The following is a 21,716-nucleotide window of genomic DNA, read 5'->3' as shown; positions in this document are numbered from 1 at the left end:
TTGTTGTTGGACAAGTTCTCTCTGTGCTTCAGTTCCCCAACTGTAAAATGAGTGTGGTGATACTTCCTTACCTAACAGGTGTTGAGAATAAATACAGTCAAGATTATGACGCATTTAGATGTCATAATGGGGCCATATAAATACACAGAACTAGTGTGCATGTTAAATCATGTAGGAAATACTTTCACTGATGACCTAAGTAGTGACAATATGGTTCCACGTGATGGATTTTGGTGGTGTTTTTCAAAGATTTTAGGAGAAGTGGCAAAATCAAGTGCTCAAATGTTAAGAAGTGTCAGCATTAAGATTGCCCTAGGATTTGGCCCCTTGGACATGATGCATTTTCATGCTTTGGAGAATCACATTAACCAGTCCAGGAGCATTCTCACCACCTACCATATGAGTTTGTGTGCTTTATTGTTGTGCTACCGTGACTCAGATCCTTGACACCAGTAGCTAGCCTGTGAGCACAAAAGTCTCATCCCAGCTGCCATAGGCCTGGATACTCACTGCAGGATGACTTCAACAGCCCTGCCATTTCTGGGTCTCTCCAGATTCATCTGCCACAAGCTCTTCAGTACCAGACACTGACATTTAATGTTTGTTTTGTCATTCCCAGTGGAATGAAACCTGCACTCCATTTCTCACTTTTAGGGACACTATATACTATATAGCCTTGGTTCAGGTAAAAATAAATACTTGTTGAATGGAAAAATCACAGATTCAAAGCTGAATAAAGAAGAAAAGCAAATATGCAAGTTAGAATACAATAAAGAAATACAGGCTTAAATTTTACACTTACAATAACCCTTTTCTAATACAAATTACTAAGGCTATGTCTGCATTACAGAATAAATTTGAATTTATTAATAACAATTTTGTAATGCTAGATTTTATAAATTCAAATTCCTCACCTCCCCACGTGCTCCCCACAAAGATGACTTAATGCTGCCACACTCAATGGGTAAACATTGACTGTTGCAGCTTTGCATTTTGGGACCCTGTCCCACAGTTCCCTCATCGCTGTAGCATTCTGAGTATGTTCGCTGGTATTTAACATCATCTTCCCATGTTGCTTTGCCCTCATTCCCCTCCCATGGTAAACAAACATCCATTTTTCCAGTCGGAAGGGGGAAAAAAAGTAGGCCATCAGCAAAGATGGCAAAGTTAACATAAATCTCTTTCTTCTTTAACGGAATTATCAAGGATTTCATAAAAATCTGCAAGTGTGTGTCTTCTCAACTGGCCATCCACTGACTGTCTTCCCTGCCTTGATTGCATCTGATCCCTGAAAATAACACAGGGACAATCAGAAGCATGAAGAAAGAGTTGATAGTAAAGTTTTTGAAAAAAGAGAGTTGCTAAAGGGAGGGTTCTGGGGAGAATACAGCTTCTGTGCACAGTCTGTATTCTCACCTGGCCCTCCACCCACTTTTCCCTGTGTGAAGGTGTATAAAGTTAGAAGAAAGAGGATAGAAAAGGCTAGGAAAAAAGATTTTTGTCTTCCCTCTTCACTACACAAAAATTGCCAACACGGGGGATGGCAGCAACACCCCAAAAATCTTAGCCACCAGGGGAAACTTACCCCCCGCCCTGCCCAGTCCTTGTTGTGGGGGGGGCGTGTTTCAGTGGTGGGGCCAATTGAAGTAGGCCTCCCCATGCAGCAGGCCTCCCCAAAAATCTTAGCCACTGGCGGGGGGGGAAGATATCACCCCACTGCCAGCAAGCCCCTGAAAATCTTAGCCACTGGGGGGCAGGGAAGATACCCCCCCAGTCCAACAAGATCCCAAAAATCTTGGACACTGAGGGAGGCTTCCCCTGGTGGCAGAAAAGCCCCAAAAGTATTTTTGGTAAGGAGCCAGTTCACGTAGTCCCCCTGTGTGACAGAGAGGCCCTGAAAATGTCAGCTGTCAGGGGAGACTTCCCCCCGACAGCTGCAAGCCCCCAAAATTCTTTTCTGCCCTTGGAGCCCTAACCACGTGCAAGCCAGTGCATGGTGCTGCCTAACAGCATGGTCAGCACTGAACAACAGGCATGTTCTTTTATTGGGTCGGGGCTAGCCATGTGATATCATTGAGTGCAGGAAAGACCGTGACTGCATGGCACCTGTGCGTCAGGAAGGGACGTCGTGTACAAATGTAAATCACTGAAAAGAAGTTTCTTGGCCTCTTAGGCAAGCGTGACCCCCACAACAGCCTTGCTTCCATGTGGTGGGGTTTATCAGTTTTAGGAAACAAATAAAATAATCAGGGTCAGGGCTCAGGTGGTATGTCTATGTGAATTTGGTCCCAGGTAGAGGCAGGTAGTTCCTTAAGAAGATGGTATAGTTTCTATTGGAATTCTGAAGTGGGATCAGAGGAAAGGCTTCTGTAAAATGTGGTATTGGAGAGTTGTCTAGTTGCCACCTGTTCATAATCTGATTTATTCATGATGACAACAGCACCCCCTTTCTCAGCCAGCTTGATTATAATGTCCGAGTTATTTTTGAGACTCCGGACAGCATAGTGTTCAGCACGGTTGAGATTGTGTGTCACTTCTATTTCCTTCCTAAAAATCCATAAACCTGGAAACCCTGGATGCCCAATCAGTTTGGGTATTGGCATCCTTACTACCAGACTGTCCAGCTATGTAGAGTCCCTCTTCAAACCCTACACCGCTAGCATTCCTAACTGTCTACGAGATACCACGGACATCCTAAGGAAATTACAAAACATAGGAAACCTTCCTGCCAACACCATCCTTATCACCATGGAAGTAGAGGCTCTCTATACCAATATTCCACATGAAGATGGACTACAAGTGATGAGGAGCACCATCCCTGATGTTACCATGGCAAATGTGGCGGCTGACCTATGTAACTTTGTTCTCACCCACAATTATTTCCAATTCAGAGACAACCTATACCTCCAGATTAGTGGCACTGCCATGGGCACCCACATGGCCCCACAGCATGCTAACATTTTTATGGCTGACTTAGAACATTTCCTCAGCTCTTGTCCCCTACCACCCGTCCATTACTTATGATCAATATATGGCATCTTTATCATTTGGACCCACGGTAAAGAGATTGTGGAAGAATTCCACAGAGATTTTAACAGCCTACACGCCACCATCGATCTCAGCCTTGACCATTCCACATGAGAGAGAAATTTCCTGGACACCACAGTACAAATCACTGATGGCCAGATCAATTCCACTCTCTACCAGAGACCCACTGACTGCTACACTTGACCTTCATTCCTCCAGCTTCCATCCAGCACAACACTGCCGGATCCGTTGTTTATAGTCAAGGCCTAAGATACAATCACATTTGCTCTGATCCTACTGACAGAGACCAAAAACTTCAAGATCTGTGCCAAGCATTCATGGAACCTAATTACCCACTGGGACAAGTGGGGGGAAAAAAAACAGATTGACAGGGCCAGGAGAATACCCAGAAACGAGCTAGTTCAAGATAGACCCAAGAAGGTCAGTAACAGAGCATCACTTGTCATTACCTATAGCCCCCAGCTCAAACCCCTGCAGCGCATCATCAAAAGTCTACGACATATACTGGAAAGTGATGCTACACTCTGGGAGGCCCTAGGTGAGAGGCCTGTTCTCTCCTATAGATAACCTCCTAACCTAATGAAAATTCTCACTAGCAACCATGGGCCAGACCATAGTAATACTAATCCTGGAACTTTTCCTTGCAACAAATCCCATTGCCAGCTTTGTTCACATATTTATTCTGGAGATACCATCACTGAACCTAACCACATTAATTATGAGATCAGGGGCTCATTCTCCTCTGCCTCAACTAATGCCCCTCTACTATGTACTTTGGACAAGCTGGGTCGACACTTGGCCAAAGAATGAATGGGCACAGAGCAAACATTAGAAATCTCGATATACGTGAGCCTGTCAGCGAGCATTTCAGTGGAGTGGGCCATTCTGTTAAAGACCTGAGATTATGCATCCTACAACAAAGAGACTTCAACAGTAATTTACAAAGAGAGATGTGTGAACTGGGTGTCATACTCAGCTTTGATACGTTAACACTTGATCTCAATTGAGAGAGCAATTATCTCACACATTGCAAGGACTGTTTCCCTTTCTTTGATATTTGTAATGATCTCAGGCAAAACAATTGCTGTCTTTACCCCTTCCCTCCTCTCCCCCCATCAGTTCCATTCATCTGATTTGTCAGTTTTTATTTCAACTTTTTTTGAACCTCTGTACTATATAACAGAGTCTGTATTGGAAATGCTATAGATCTGAGGAAGTGGGTCTGTCCCACGAAAGCTCATCACCTAATAAATTATTTTGTAAGTCTTTCAAGTGCTACATGACGGCTGGTTTGTTTTGTTAGGTAGTCATGTTAGTCTATAATCTATCATTATGGTGAGTTAGTGTGGAAATTCCGTCCTTTTTGTTTGCTCAGATTGGAGTTTTCAGTGGTGGGTTTTTTCAGTGTTTTTTCATTAATTAAATGGCCTGTTGCTTGTCTTTTCCTGTGATGCTAACATTCTAGGTGCTTAGAGCTTAGCCCCTCCTTGCCAGTCTGATCACTTCACTTTTGTGAGACAGAACTGAATGTTACAGCACAGATTATGAACACGATTAAGTAAACCAACACCACAGTCTGTATATGTAGTTCATAATGACCATCAAGTTCAAAACCTTAAATATTTTTCATAAAAGATCTTGGTATGTTTTCATACACACTATGTACAACCACTTGATTCAGTTGCTTCAGTCAGTTGAGAAGCCAACTCCCTTTCACATTAGGGGTAAAAATAAATATCAAATAGTTGCTCATTTATTGAGTGCCATCCAAGCTGTCCGCTGAACAAGGCAGTTGTTCATTGGGGGGGAAAAAAGTTTATCATGTAACTAAACTCTGTATCATAAAGCCTAAAGGGAGCCAAATTGTTTACGACCTTAATTTTTCAGTGCTTGATTTTGCAGTGTTAACACAGTTTTTGTATGTAAGCAATATAAAGTGTGCATATAATGTTAACTGAACAGAAACTCCACCTATACAGTAAACACCATGAGAGAGTTTTTTTCACTGCAAGCTCACATTGCAGTGTTTCTTTCATACTGATGAAAGACATTTGAACTTATTGAAATAGGAATTTGCTGTTATAGTTTCCCTCACACATTCACTATATATAGAGTTTTCAAATAAATCAAATTAATTTTATAATTCAAAAATGTTGGATTTTGGATTCTTTTCATGCTTGTGAATAAATCAGGTTGTAAGTATAGTAATTAGTAATGAAAATTAATTGCAGAATTATTTGAATCATAAAAGCTTTCTTTTGAGGTTTATTCAGAAGAAAATGTAACTAGTAATTTACCTTTTGATGAAAAAATCTTAAGCTTTATTGTGGTGGACATTTTAGTTTGGAAAGGAAAGTTGGATTTCTTAGCTATAAAATGTTGCATTTTATGTAGCAGTAATTTCTTCAAAAGATTACAAGTTGTTTCTGAACCTAAATGTCATGTATAAGTACTTATAAAAATTCTAGTTGTGTGACATTGTGATGAGACCATGAACAAAAAACTCCTGAGCTGCATTTTAATAGACATGGAATCTTTTAAATTTATCATAAATTTATATGTACAGATTTAAAATTTATACCTGGGGACTTTAATATCACACAATTCATGTTCAGATGTCATTGAACACGTAATTGTTTCTACATTTCACATTATGCTGTACTTTCAGATTGTACTATAAATCTTTTGTGACCATGGCAGTTATTTCGGAATGTTGCTAACACTGATTTATGCTACTTCATGTTACTTTAATTTGAACATACTATTTCCGAAGCAGCCACTTAATGCATCTGGTACTTAGAAAGGCATGAATATCCCATAAGTTAAAATTTTTACGTTTCAGTTACAAAGCATTTGGACGAAGTGGAACATTTTCCAGTAGAATAAGTTATAATCACAAAGTTTAATTTTTGTTACACTGAATCATTTGTGTTTGTTTTGTGAGATGGTTGGGTTCTTGTAGTAAGTAAATAAATGTTTTTTTCAATTTGTGTTAGTTTTAAGTGTGTGAAACGTGGATCAATATGCAGTAAGGTGTTCATCATGGTTATCCATGTCATGAATTGATTAATTATTTGCTGAGCTTATTTTCTTTAGTTGCGTTTTCGTTGACACTGTATCTATATACTGAAATGGTATATTTAGTAAATCTCTATCATTTTAAATGGTCTTTTAATACTCACGTCAGTTTTACAAATGCATAAAATAAAATTTTTTCAGCTGAAGTTTAGTGTCTGTTTACTTTTGGTCTCTGATCAACTGATTATTTTACTTCTCTTTCACAAAGCAATGTGGAACTAAGAAATTCTTAATTTCCTTCAGGCTGCTCTTCATGGATCTCGATTCAAAGGACAGGATTTGACATTAGCATGGAATAAGCCAGTTACCAATATGTCTGCTGTTGAAACAGAAGAAACTGAACCAGATGAAGAGGAAGTAAGTTAGCTTTTGATTTTCTGGCAAAAAGAAAGTGTACAGATTTTTTTAAAAAAAGTAAGTTGCGTCTGTTGATGCCTACCCTGTTCCTGTACCACAGGGATTGTCAGCTTTGAGCCTGTGACCTAGCAGGGTAATGGTGGCAGGCCATGAGGAGAGCTGTGGGAAGTGGCATGGGCTTCAAAACACTGTTTCCTGGAACTTCCATTGGCCAGGAGCAGCAAACAGTGGCCACTGGAACCTGTGGAGGGCCATGCTAGCAGATGATCAATGTAAACAAAATGTCTCATGGCCTGCCAGAGGATTTCACTGAAAGGCCATGTGCTGAAGGTTGCCAACCCTTGCTCGTACCGTATGTTTGTCATTTGACTTTGAGAGGTGGATTTGTAGTGTGATTTCATAATCCATATTTTCTTGTCTGTGCTACTACTAAGCTTGCCTTCTCCATTCTGCCATTGTCAGCCTGTCGTTATTTTAAATCCTCTGTGCTCACCTGTCTGAAGCAGTACAGTAAACTCTGGAAATGCATGCATCCATGCTCCCCTGGCCCCAGTTCAACACCGCCCTACCGGCCCCATTCAAACCCCCCTGCAGCCCTGGTCTGGCTCACCACCTTTCACGCACGACTCTGGCTCAACATCTCCCACCCCAGTTCAAGCGCCGCAGGCAGGCTCACCAACAGCTCTGGCTCATCCCTGTTTCTCCTCTCCTCCTCCTTTCCCCCCTCCCTCCCGTGTGCATGGCTCTGCCTCTGGCTCTCTGCCCCTTTCAACAGCCCCAGCTCACCGCCAGGCTGTATCAGGCTGACATTTCATAATCTTTGTGTGCTTGTCAGACATCCAGAAAACAGGACACTGAGCATATTTCAAAGCTTGGCTTGTTTTTGTTCTTCTGCTGTGCCATAACACAAAACAATTTACCATAGTTAGCGTAGATGCTATATTATAACACACCTACTAACTGTATTAGGAATAAACAATAAATCTAAAAAGGAATTTAGAATGCCCAGTATCTGAAGGACTAGGGCAGCTCACTTATGTTTTCCACAGTGATTGGATGGAACTGAGGTAGTAGAGGACACAGAGCAGCTTACATAGCCGGAGTCTCTCAACATTCAGAGACATGGAGGGTAGAAGTAGCACGGAGCACATTTGTAGTCCAACACATACTATATGGAGGAGGTTCTATCTTGAAGTGCCTCCAGATGGCCTAGTATCCATATGTGGAACTATGCAGAGCCACTTAAAGACCAAAAGTTCTCAAATGTAATTTCTTAAAAAAGACAAATGAAATTTCAACTTTATGCTCTTCTGACAACATAAATATGGAGATGCTTTGAAGTCCAGAAGAGCTACATCTTAAGGTTCCAGGCAGAATAATTGCTTAGATATATTGAAGAATTATGCTGCCAGGTACCTTAAGACAGTGTACTGAAAAAGGTCTAATAACTCGTACGTTCATAATCACTTTGCCTCTTTACAACCAAAGGAACATCTATCCCATTTAATATTTTTCCTGTCTCAAAACAGTGTCTAAAATGAGACCTTTTACGTCAACAATTTACAATCAAGTTCAAAATTAATCTCAGTAGGTATCTCAAATACCACCTACACCTAAAAATAATTAATAAGGTGTTACTAGTTAAAATGAACTAGATTTGTTGCCTGGATTCAGGGAGAATCTGGTTCACAAATGGTAGCTAACATACCCTGTATTTTTGAAATATTTAGTGTATTTGAAGTCTGAAGGATTATTATTTCTTGAAAAGTTCATTTTGCTTCTGTTTCAACTTACCACATTTTGGTCAATGGGATATCATTTTTGTATGATTCTGTGAAAAGTTTTATGAAGGAGTTAGAGAGGGTATCTGATTATTTTTTTAGACAAAATTGATGCGGTAGATGAAAGATACCTGGATTTAAGTAAGGGATTTTATTCCATATAGGAAATTGTTAAATTGTAGAAGATGGGAATTAATATGAGAATTGAAAGGTGGATTAGGAACTTTCTGAGGGGGTAACTTCAACAGGTCCTGAGCCCAAGCATATGGAACGGGAAGCTGTGAGACTGAAGGGAGAATACTAGTTAAGTTTCTCAGGGATCGGTCTTGGGGCCAATCTTATTTAGCATTTTTATTAAGTTTGCGATGATAAGTGAGTATGCACTAACTTGTAAGATTGTAGATGACAATAAAATTTGTAGATGACATCAAGCTGAGAAATATAGCCAGTAAGGAGGAGGACCAGAATATCATGCAAGATCAAGAGGAATTTGTAAACTGGAGTAGTAGCAATGGGATGAAGTGTCATAGTGCAAGGTCATGCATTAAGGGGCTAACAACAAGAATTTTTGCTGTAGGATAGGGAAGTGATAGAGGAGGGGAAGGACCCAGGTATATTGATTAGTCACTGAATGGCTATGAGCCATCAATTCAATACAGCCATGAAAAAAGGGTAATGTAGTCCTAGGATGCATTGGGGAAAGTATTTCCAGTAGAGACAGGGTTAGTACCATTACACAAGGTACTAGTGAGACATCCTGTGGAATATTGTGTGCACATGTGGTCTCCTATGTTTGTGAGATGAATTCAAATCTACAACAGATGCGGAGATCAGCTGCTAGGTGGATCTGAAGAAAAGAGAATCTAGCCTAACCAAAAGAAGGCTGATGGCAGATACGGTTAATCTTTATTAACCATGTCAGAAGGGTAAGTACCAGAGAGGGAGAGGAATTACTTGTTAGGAGTCTATGGAGATACAAGAACTAACTTCTGTAAACTGGCCATAAGGAAGCTTTAGCTCAGTATTCCATGATTTCTTTCCATAAGAGGTGTGAAGTCTTTGAATGGTTTTCCAAGTGGAACACTGGGGGCATGAAACCTGTCTGAGCTTATTAGTTTATGGAGGGGATGGCATGATGAGATTGTTGTTGATTGCATGTGGCCAACTGGGGACTGGTAGTAACAAAAATTGCAAGCTGCTGAAGATCAGGCATGAGCTGTGGAAAGCTCTGAGTTATTACAGAGAATTCTTTTCTGAATATCTATCTAGTGGCTGTTGCCCAAGTATTCAGTGTCTGACTGTCATATTTATGGTTGGTAAGGAAGTTTTCCCCTGGCCAGATCTGTTGAAATTCTGAGGGTATTACACTTTCTTCTACAGGGCCAGGGGTCATTTGTGGGTATAAACTAGTGTAAATGGTGAATATTCTATAACTTGAAGTGTTTAGGCCATGGTTCAATGACTTCAGTAACTTAACCGGATAGTAAGGGTTTGTTTCAAGAATAGATAGCTGAGTTGCTGTGGGTTGCAAATGTGCTGGAGGTCACACTAGATGATCATAATGCTGTCTTTTGACCTTATGGGTCTGAATTATGTAACTTGTGTCTTTCTCTAAGGGATCCTGTCCAGTTGGGGGTCTTAATTTGGATTCATCTGCACTGTTGAGCAGGGCCCTACCAAATTCACGGTTCCTTCTGATCATCTTCATGGCCAGGGAGGTCTTCAAAGTGATGTTTCACAATTTCAGACTTTCATATATGAAATTTCACCGTATTGTAATGACGAGGGTCCTGATCCAAAAGGGGCTTTTGGGGGCAGGTCAAAGCTGTTGAAGGGGGTGGTGCAAAGATTGCCATACTTTTATGCTGCCTGCAGAGCCCAGCACTGAAGGCAGTAGCTGCAGAGTTTCCTGCAGCTGGAAAAGGCCCTAGTGCTGCTGGGAAGGCTCCAGAAAGGAGCTCCCAACACCGAATCAGACTTGGGGTGAGTGGTGGATTAATACATGGGCCCGGGGCCTAGATAACTTAAAAATTGAGTATCTCAGCCCTGATAAGAGCCATGAGGTGGAAGACCTGAGCCCGAACAGAAACTAAAGCACTGGGTTTAAGTGCCCTGAATCCCAACTGGAGCCATGCAGAGGAAGAGGGTGGAAGCCTGGAGGGCCCCTTCCACACATATCCTGCCCCTGAATCCAGGAAGGAGCCTGAAGCCCTGTGCCCTAGCTGGAGGCCAGACATCCACCAGCAGGAGTCTGTAGGTGGGGGCAGCAGCCCAGAGCTTGGGGGAGTGATGACCGCAGCAACCCCAGAGCCCAGGCATTCTGAGCTTGAGCAGGAGCCCCAAGTTGAGGTGGAACAGGAGCCCTGAGCGCTGGCAGGAATGGGAGGGGCAGGGGAGGTAGTGGCAGCAATCCCAGACCTTGAGCTCAAGCAGGAGCCATGTTGGGGCAAGGAAACAGAAGCCCAGAGTTTGAGAGCTGTAGGGAGGAGTGGAGGGGGTGTGGCAGCAGCAAATTGGAGGTCAGGCGCACTGAGTTTTGAGGGAAGGAACAAGAAGCCCTGAGTGCCCAGAGCCCTTGCAGGAACAGCAGGGGAGAGTGGAGCAAGGGCAGCTGCAGCAATCCCAGAGCTGGAGTCCCAAGCCAAGGCAGGAGTCACAGGGATGTGAAGCTGCGAGCTGGGCAGAAGCTGCAGAGGCTGGAATTGTAGGGGGTGTGGCAGCTCTGAGTCTAGAGGGGCCTGCGCCCCTGCAGGCACTGTATGGGGCAACAGCAGCCCAGAGTCACAGAAGAAAGCTACGGACGGTGGCAGCAAAAGCATTCACCAGTCACAAGAACATAAGAATGGCCATACTGGGTCAGACCAAAGGTCCATCCAGCCCAGTATCCTGTCTGCCGACAGTGGCCAATGCCAGGTGCCCCAGAGAAGGAGAACAGAAGACAATGATCAAGTGATTTATCTCCTGCCATCCATCTCCTGCCCTTGTTCTGAAGGCTAGGGCACCATACTTTACCCCTGGCTAATAGCCATTTATGGACCTAACCTGCAAAAATTTATCAAGCTCTTTTTTAAACCCTAATAGAGTCCTGGCCTTCACAGCCTCCTCAGGCAAGGAGTTCCACAGGTTGACTGTGCGCTGTGTGAAGAAAAATTTCCTTTTATTAGTTTTGAACCTACTACCCATCAATTTCATTTGGTGTCCCCTAGTTCTTGTATTATGGGAAAAGGTAAATAATTTTTCTATGTTCACTTTCTCCACACCATTCATGATTTTATATACCTCTATCACATCACCCCTCAATCGCCTCTTTTCCAGACTGAAAAGTCCCAGTCTCTCTAGCCTCTCCCCATGTGGGACCCATTCCAAGCCCCTAATCATCTTAGTCGCCCTTTTCTGTACCTTTTCTAATGCCAATGTATCTTTTTTGAGGTGAGGAGACCACATCTGCACGCAGTACTCAAGATGTGGGCGTACCATAGTTTTATATAGGGGAAGTATGATATCTTTTGTCTTATTATCTATCCCTTTTTTAATAATTCCTAACATCCTATTTGCTTTACTAACTGCCGCTGCACACTGCATGGATGTCTTCAGAGAACTATCCACTGTAACTCCAAGATCCCTTTCCTGATCTGTCGTGGCTAAATTTGACCCCATCATGTTGTACTTGTAATTTGGGTTATTTTTAACAATGTGCATTACCTTACACTTACCCACATTACATTTCATTTGCCATTTTGCTGCCCAATCACTCAGTTTGCTGAGATCTTTTTGTAGTTCTTCACAATCCCTTTTGGTTTTGACTGTCCTGAACAACTTGGTGTCATCTGCAAACTTTGCCACCTCACTGCTTACCTCATTTTCTAGATCATTGATGAACAAGTTGAACAGGATCGGTCCCAGGACTGACCCCTGGGGAACACCACTAGTTACCCCCCTCCATTGTGAAAATTTACCATTTATTCCCACCCTTTGTTTTCTGTCTTTTAACCAATTCCCGATCCATGAAAGGATCTTTCCTCCTATCCCATGACCACCTAATTTACATAAAAGCTTTTGTTGTGGGACTGTGTCAAAGGCTTTCTGGAAATCTAGGTGTATTATGTCCACGGGGTGCCCCTTGTCCTCATGTTTATTAACCCCTTCAAAGAATTCTAATAGATTAGTTAGACATGACTTCCCTCTGCAGAAACCATGCTGACTTTTGCCCAACAATTTGTGCTCTTCTGCGTGCCTTGCAATTTTATTCTTTACTATTGTTTCTACTAATTTGCCTGGTACTGATGTTAGACTTATCGGTCTATAATTGCCAGGGTCTCCTCTAGAGCCTTTTTTAAATATTGGCGTTATATTGGCCGTCTTCCAGTCATTGGGTACCGAAGCGGATTTAAAGGATAGGTTACAAACCACTGTTGTTAACGCCGCAATTTCACATTTGAGTTCTTTCAGAACCCTTGGGTGAATACCGTCTGGTCCTGGAGACTTGTTACTATTCAGCTTATCAACTAACTCCAAAACCTCCTCTAATGTCACTTCAATCTGGGAGAGTTCCTCAGATTTATCACCTAAAAAGGCTGGCTCAGATTTAGGAACCTCTGTAACATCCTCAGCCATGAAGACTGAAGGAAAGAAATCATTTAATCGCTCCACAATGGCACTGTCTTCCTTGATCGCTCCTTTTATATCTTTATCGTCCAAGGGCCCCACTGCTCTTTTAGCGGGCTTCCTGCTTCTAATGTATTTAAAAAACATTTTACTATCATTTTTTGAATTTTTGGCTTGCTGTTCCTCAAAATCATTTTTGCCTTTTCTTACTACATTATGACACTTAATTTGGGAGTGTTTGTGTTCCTTTCTATTTTCCTCACTAGAATTTGACTTCCACTTTTTAAAAGCTGCCCTTTTGTCTCTCACTGCCTTTTTAACATGGCTGTTAAGCCATGGTGGTTCTTTGTTAGGTCTCTTACTGTGTTTTTTTATTTGGGGTATACATTTAAGTTGGGCCTCTAGTATGGTGTCTTTAAACAGTTTCCATGCAGCTTCCAGGGATTTTAGTTTAGTTACGCTACCTTTTAGTTTCCGTTTAACTAGCTTCCTCATTTTAGTGTAATTCCCCTTTTTGAAATTAAATGCCGGAGTGTTTGACTGCTGCGGTGTTTTTCCCAACACAGGAATATTAAAAGTTATCATATTGTGGTCACTATTTCCAAGCGGTCCAGTAACAGTTACCTCTTGGACCAGATCCTGCGTTCCAGTGAGGACTAGATCGAGAATTGACTCTCCCCTTGTGGGTTCCTGTGCTAGCTGCTCCAAGAAGCAGTCATTTAAGGCATCAAGAAATTTAATCTCTGAATCCTGTCCTGAGGTGACATGTACCCAGTCAATATGGGGATAATTGAAATCTCCTATTATTACTGTGTTTTTTATTTTGATAGCCTCTCTAATCTCCCTTAACATTTCAGCATCACTATCAGTGTCCTGGTTAGATGGTCGGTAATATATTCCTAATGCCATATTCATATTAGAGGAATGAATTGTTATCCATAATGATTCTATGGAACATTTTGATTCCTTTAGGATTTTTGCTTCTTTTGCTTCTATATTATCCTTCACATCTAGTACCACTCTGCCACCCACACGACCTGTTCTGTCTTTCCGGAATAATTTATATCCCGGTATGATAGTGTCCCACTGAGTGTCCTCATTCCACCATGTTTCTGTGATGCCTATTATGTCAACTTCCTCCTTTGATATGAGGTACTCCAGTTCACCCATCTTATTAGACAGACTCCTAGCATTTGTGTAAATGTCCAGATGCCCCGAACCTATGCAGGATCCTGAAGCAAAGCTGTGGGACTACTGTAGAACAGAAGTGAAATCCGGTCTGATTTCTCTCCATTTACAACCAAGCAGGGGAAGGAGGAGCCCTGTCCCCTCTCCTGCCCACCTGATTTCCAGGACAACAGATTTAATGGGGCATGGTCTGTGATGTATTTTTCTCAGACGTGAAATTGGTAGGGCCTTACTTATGAGGTCATTTTTCGCACCGTGTCGACGTATTTTTTGTGCTAGTTGTGTACTAAAGCGGTCTTTATCATGGAGATCGCATCAGGCACAGGCAACTGAGTTGCATGCCCTGATAGTTGACCTGCTGCTTGTGAATTTTCACAGACAGTGCAGTTCTTGAACCTGCTCTCAGGCTTTTATGAAAAAGTATCCGAGATCCATTTCCATGAGGTAGTTTTTTTCTGAAAAAAAGAGGAGTGAGGTATGTATTTTAAGTTTGAGATGGGCTCTTGCATACTATTTGGATAGAACCAAAAGTCTTGAGAAGCCACCTAGACTGTTTTAGGCAAATTATCATTTGGGTCATAGAGCGTCCATTCAGATGAGTTTCCAGGTGAGTTAAACAATGAACTTTTCAGTGTTACGACTTAGGTGAAATTCCTGAACTTCTTGTAGAATTTTATTTTTCTAGAGCTGTAGTAGCATCTTTTGCTTCACTCAAACATGTCCTTGTTAATGAAATTTGCAAGAGTACTGCTTGCCACTTGATGCTCTCCCACCCTCCCCTCTCCACTAAATATATGCTTAGTCTTTCCTGTGGAGCAGATGCCAAATTTGGGAGAGCAGTGTTTCAGTTGTTATTTGATTAAGACGCCAGTCCTATGACTAGAGTTTTTCAGCATTGTTTTTTCAAATTAGCAGACTTCTGTGAGATGGTTCTTCATATTCACAATTCGAGCTCACCTTCCTTTTTTTCTCAGGATATGTCTATGCAGCAATGTTAACCCAGGGCTAATAGAATTAGAATTAGCCAGGACCTGGATTTGTTAACATTGGGCTTGAGTGTAAAGATGTTCATTGGTAAGGTTAGGGAGTGTTCAGCCCTGGTACCAGCCTGGGGCTCCTGCCTTTGCACTACATTATGTGGGATCAAAGTCAGCCACCCATTTCCTAGACTTCCTAGGGCCCTCGTAAATGTGGTTCCTCTAGCCCCTTCATAGTGTAGTGTGGGAAAACTTGACCGTGCAATTTGACCCATGGGATTGTGGGATGTTGTTGTCAGACTGTCAGTGGAAGTCCAGTGAAGTCGTGTTAACCCAGGGACACCAGTTGACTCAGGTGCTGCCTCTCCACCATCATGGTACCTTGGGTCTGAGCCCACAGTTAGCGCAGTTTGCATGCAAATGAAAAAGGAGTTATGCTTGAGCTTGATCCCTGGGCTTGCGTTGCAGTATAGTGTATTGTCATAGTTGTGTTATGATTGAGTCGGTGGTGGAAGAAACTGAGACAATAGATGGCTCAGTGCTCTGTATGTAGCCTCTCCCTCTGAAAGATTAGAGACACCAAGGGGCTGAGAAAGAAGAGGGAAGGGCACATTGATTTAGCAGGCACCGCTTAGACAAGGTTCAATCCTGAGGCACTGCCAGGTGGTTCAGTACCTTAAGTGTGAGCATGAAGTCATCTTGAAGTACCGGGGTTTAAAAGTAACATTCATTGTCTCTGTTTCACATTATGAAAGGAAAGCCTGCATATAATTTTTGTCCTCATTAATTTCTCTGTAGCAAAAGTTTGCTTTTTAATTTTGACCTTCTACATTTTTTTCTGAAATGGAGCCTAACAGTTTTTTTCTTTTAAAGTTTCAGGAAGAATCCTTGGTTGATGACTCATTGCTTCAAGACGATGATGAAGAGGAAGAGGATAACGAATCTCGTTCATGGAGAAGATGATTCAGCTGGTCAAGAAAGTGCTGGAACTGTACCTGCATTGCATTAGTATTACCTAATGTACTTTTGCTTGTTTGTACTAAAAGGTTTTTTGGTAAATGTGATGAAGTTGGATTTCAGAAATAGATGAAAAAGCAGCTGATCAATCCTGTATTTTGCAAGATTCATGTTTGAGTTGTTTCAGTAAATGATTGCTAAAGACATCTTATTAGGAACATATGCAATGTTTTTATTACATACTTCTGAAAGAGAATTCTTTGGATTCTTTGTAATTTAATGAATTGGTCAAAAAACAAACAAGCAAACAGGAAAAAAAAACGACCAAGACTTGTTATAACATAAGTAATTTTTCGTTTTATTCCAGATGTGGAATGAAAATTTGCATTTAAAATCTTTGTGAATGTTTTCAGAAATGAATAGATAACAGTACTAAACTGAAGTCTTTAAAGTTATGTATTCATAATATTGCATAGTAGTATGCTTAGGCTTTACTATGTACTAGCCTTTTGTTGGATTTGTGTACGTATTTTACGTATGGGTTTTAATGATACAGTGTATGACTGCTTTGCATATAAGTCCTTATGACTTTAAGATGTTTAAAAAAAATAAAGAAATGGAATGGTCTTCAAAAAAAAAAGAAAAAAAAGGAAAAAAAAGCAATAACCAAAAAAAAAAAAAAACAAAAGCTAAGACAATGGTCCTTGATAATAAAAAAAAAAGGAAAGAATGAACGACCATTCCAATTGGTGACTCCCCCACACCCCCATACTCACAAAAGGAGCTCTAATCACTGTCTTTTTTACATCAACATCATACTGAATATATATATAAAAATGATAAATTTGAAATCTTGAAGTCTTGTGTTTAGGTGATATATAATTGTATTTTAATTTATGCTTTGCTGCGTAAAAGCCTTGGAAACATATTTTAAATTTTAAAATTGATAATGTAACTTACATCAAAACTACTTCAAGTAGAATAACTTTTCATGACTAAGAAGAGCATTGGTATGCATATACTGTGGACCTGTACAAGGAAACTTGATCCCACGAAGATACGTGCACTAAAGAAATGTAACTTAGAAAATACATTAAGAAAAAGAAATGGTAGGTATTACAGTCTTGAGAACTTTGAATCTATATATTAATCTATTTGTCCTTTTAAAGTTTTTTTTTCATTTTAAAACTACATTTGGCAAAATGATCAGTCCATACTATTATCTGATCATTTAGATTTTAAAAACATATAAACGTAGAAAATGCTATTTGAGCCGTGAACTTATGTTCTGCATTGGTTTCATGGATTTGCAGTTCTTTATCTTCTTGAAAGGGGAAGAAAATTAAGACTTAGCCCCCTAGAAATATGAAAACTACACCCAAAAGAAACTGTTTTACATTCCTTAAAGTAGCATTTTTGTCTCTTCCTTTTATATCTTTCATATGTTTATCAGCTATTTGAATCCTTGTGTATTGATGAGCCCACAAATAAATGTAATATAAATCTAATACACATTTTCACCAGACAGGTGAAGGGATGATAGTTAGATCTCGTAATATTTTTCACTGTGTAATCTTCATTTAATGGGGAACAAATTATCACCCTGTAAGTCTTTTCTTGGAACATCATTATTCTTCCAGGAGCCTTTTTATTAATAAGATAAGAATTCAAGGGAAGTGGCAGTAAGAGGTAAGAGTGTCCCTCTGAGTAGCTTTATAGTTCTGTGGTCTGAAGCTTTTTTTTTCCCCCAGTGGTGTGGGTGGTAGTTCGCTAAGCTTGCATCACAGTTCTTTTCATAATGCATGCATGGGTGTTTTCTCTTTTTCTGTATACACACCTTGTTGTGAAAATGTGTGCTATCATTTTTATAGAACTTAGTAGTTTTATACCGAAATTTCATACTTGTGTTTTTATATGAAAAAGTCCAATATTTATCCTAAGAGCTTAAACTGTTTTTAGAAAAATTCTGACTTGTTTACTGAATTTCAGGCAAAATAAAGTAATTTAAAATCTCTCTATCCACTGCTCTGCATGAGCCATTCTGGTTCATTGAAGCGATATAAACTTTTTAACTTCTTTTTTTTTTAATTGTGTAGTACTTCTGGAGGGTGCCAGTCTGATGGATGCCAGATTGAAATGTTGGAGACTGAAGTTTTATGTTTTTCCCCATATCAGGTACCTGCAGATGAGGAGTGTGCATGTTCCAAAGATTGAGTAGCTTGTTCTGTGATGATATAATCTTCCTCTTTATTGACTTTTAATCAAAGTGCAAGTTAGTAACTGGTGTTTGGGTAATATAGCATTTCACCTAGTTACCAGATGGTCACAACTTTTGGTTGTTGTTCAGTTTGACTGACTTAATGAGAGTGATGCAGCTGGGTGAGATTCCATTTTCTTTTAATCATTTATATCTATGGTCTTCCTATGAGAACTTAGAATGCTATGCCTCCAAAGTTAGAGTGAAAAAATTCTTGCTGAAGTGTATTTTGTACTGTGCCTTTCTATCACATCCCTTCCAGTTTCTGAAGGATGCTAGAGTGATGCGTCCACTAGGTGATGCTTCTGCTCACTTTCTGACGTAATTAAAGAACAAACACAGCCATTTCATCCCCCAACCAGAGAATGCCATTGTTTGTCTTTAGTGCCTGGTGTCCCCCAATTATAATAGTAATGATTAAATGCTGTACAGTAAAAATGAAGTTAGACTCTTCCATGTTCTAAACTGGTTTTCTCTTTATTTTTGAGTTATTTTGAAGTGGTCCTTTTTTGGTATTTCGACACATGCTGGTTTGCGTCAACCTACATAATCTATGTATGTCTGCCATATCTGATTCCTGTCTGTTGCTTCTGTCAGTGTCCTTTTTGTCCCTTTGCGCTGCCTGATTACTCTTGAAACAGTCATAATTTCAAATGCCTTTCTTGAAGAGCAGTCTTCTATTTTCTAACAGCCCATACATCTCATGACTTTCATTCCTCTACTGATTTGATCCTCCTGAATATGAGTGCTTACCTAAATTGCTCTTTTTTGTATCTAACAGTTCCACAGATTTTGCTAATCTGAAACCCCAAGAATGGTTGCTTAGCTTTTTCCAAAAAAAACTTTTCCCAGCTTCTACGGGAAAAGGTAAACTTTTCTTTCTTTCTTTTCTGTGCTGTTTTGTTTAGATGACAAAGGGCTTAAGGCATAAAAACGTACAGACTTGCGTTCACTGAAAATGTTGATATAAAAGAAATAAAAGGGCAAAACAATTGAGAAATTGTGGGATGTGGAAGTCAAAGAAATGTGAAAGTCAAAGAAAATGAAACTTGTCAAAGTCTCAAGCTTTTATCCTTAATATTTTTCATTTTATTCTTAACCGTATTTTGAATCTGTGTCCACCAAATATCGTGTATTTTACCTTTATAGATTTCAGTGTCATCCCTTAGAACTAAGTGGGTCACTAATGAATGAATTGTCACACAAGCATTTTGCAAGTAATTTGTTTATATATTTTCCTAATAGATAACTCCATTGACATTCATGTCTGAGCATTTAGCCTTGCTATTAAATAATCAGAATTTATTTGAATGTTAATACTGTATTTTTTTTCTTTGTCCAGGTGAATCAGGATTTCATTTTTCCAATGACAAGGGCCTGTTGATGTCTTTCAAACAGCATATTACATGAACCTGTATTATTTTGTTACTGTTACATATGTTCCTGATTTCCACAATACACCAATAGAGTAATTAATCTTTTTTCCTTTCCCTGGCCAAGGTTGTGAACAGTAGATCTTGCAGTGTTAGTTGAACCATATGTTACCACTTTCCTAACAGCAGACAGAGATGCATAAAATTGAGAAGTCATTCTTCAGACATTCTTTTCTCATACTTCTTAAACATGTCCATTTCCCTTATACTTCAGCCATTTTGGTACATATATTGGAAGAATGTTTCTGGTGAGATGACTACTAATACATACTTAATTTATTCAATACGCATTACAAAGAATAATTCTCAACATCGTCTGTCTGTTGCAGGTTGCTGACTCGTGTAAATTTTTGTTTGAAGTTTGTGTGTCTGCAATTTATTGTCTTGTAAAAACAGGTTAATATCACCAAGTTTCTTAAGAAAGAGGGAGAACATTGAGCTAGAGGTGGTATAGCCCCTCTTAATAAGCAATGGTAGGACTATGTTTAGCAACTCACTGAGAAATGTATTTCATATCTAATACTCAGTCATTTGGAAGCTGGTTCTCTTCAGGTCTTGGAAGGGATCAAAGCAGTTCCTCTGTTTAGTCAGTAATCCATGATTCATGCTTTTCATAGGCTTCTGTAGTGCCCCCAACTGTAAAGGAAGAAGGAGGTACTGCCAGATTTCTGCAAAAAAAACTTTCCTAATGATCTTCAGCTAGATGGAAGGTCTCTTCTCTGTGAGGCAAAGTAAGCCTTCTCTTTATACAATAATTTCTTTTTCAGTGAGATAAGCCAAGTTTCATATATTGTGAAAACTGCAAATTTATCTTTATACAGAATTTTATTCAATAAAAAATGTTTGAGACAAATTCTTCTGTGGGGAGGTAGAAGAAATTTGACAAATATGCATCTTGTTATGCAGTCCATTCAGATTGTGTAAAAGTCCATATTCTTATAGCAAGAGAACGCATCTTGTAAGTTCATATTGCTTGTAGCTGAGGTATAGAAAAGTGAAGAAATACCTTAAGGCCACTGCTCTTCAGGACAGTTTTGTGTAAAAACTAGCAAAGTATTACTTCCATTACAGCATCCTATTTTTAACGAGTAAAATGTTTGAAAACACTTCCAAGTTTCCTTCTAAGGTTGTGAAACATTTTTTTTGGCTCAGATGAGTTGCAGCGTTTTCTCCTTTGAATGCTAGAGGGCACTATGGACGCACAAGTGAAACAGCCAAAAAATGGAACTTATGTGCTTTTCCTCCTCACGTTAATATTTGCATTTCTTGCAGAAGTGTGTGTCCATTGCCATTAGGGCAACAGAAATTCTGTTTTTATATGTCAGCATTGTTTACACCTGTCTATATTTAAACACCAAGGACCAAATGTGACCCACCACTCTTAAATCCGATTAAGATTGAGAAGTCTTCTCATTTGATAGAATGCCTGTCAGCCACCCTCCCACCCACTTTATTTCTATTAAAGAATGTATTATTTTTTTCTTAAGATGCTGATGAAAATTACAGCAAAATAAGAAGTTAGGTAATTGTCTTCAGCTTGTCAAAGCTTTTTTTAAACTAATTAATCTGCTGTGAGATAGCTCTGGAATACATGCATATTCAGTCAGTGCAGAACAGTGCAGAGTCACATCCCAGCCAGAAATAAAATCTGTCTCTGTGCAGTTTCATTGAAGCCATCTTGGTCCCAGGATATTAGAGAATCAAAGCGTATGAGGTAATACATTTTATTGGACCAGCTTTTGCTGGTGAGACATATTAGCTTTTCAGTTGGCAGAGATCTCTTTGTGGCTCTAGGAAGTGTAAATAGAACCCCAGCTAAATACAAGGTGGGACAGATTGTTCGGTGTAAATAGTTTAACGCATTTCAAGATGTTATTGCAGGTGAAGTAGCCAGTTAACATCTCTCCAGTCATAGGGGGAGAAAGAAGTAAAAGGGGAAAGCTGAAAAAGGGAGATTACAATAAACCATGAATCCAGAGCATTTTTTCAGTCCGTAATTTTTTAATGTCTACCAAAGTAAGAATTTAAGCTCCCT

The 21,716-nt window shown here is 39.9% G+C and overlaps 1 protein-coding gene across 2 annotated transcripts in view; it reads left to right on the top strand.

Annotated features, from left to right (window-relative positions):
• Positions 1 to 16,758, top strand: part of RBM26 (RNA binding motif protein 26) — a 115,635-nt gene extending 98,877 nt beyond the window's left edge. For both annotated transcript variants that reach the window (XM_074989110.1, XM_074989104.1), the window contains exons 21-22: positions 6,370 to 6,483; positions 15,908 to 16,758. In XM_074989110.1, the coding sequence (XP_074845211.1) occupies positions 6,370 to 6,483; positions 15,908 to 15,997 (204 nt within the window). In that variant the 3' untranslated portion in view covers positions 15,998 to 16,758. The remainder of the gene's footprint in view (positions 1 to 6,369; positions 6,484 to 15,907) is intronic.
• Positions 16,759 to 21,716: the final 4,958 nt, after the last annotated feature.

The sequence above is a fragment of the Carettochelys insculpta genome, chromosome 1 (assembly GCF_033958435.1).
Source record: "Carettochelys insculpta isolate YL-2023 chromosome 1, ASM3395843v1, whole genome shotgun sequence".
Lineage (NCBI taxonomy): Eukaryota > Metazoa > Chordata > Testudines > Carettochelyidae > Carettochelys > Carettochelys insculpta.
This window is presented reverse-complemented; position numbering and strand designations above follow the sequence as displayed.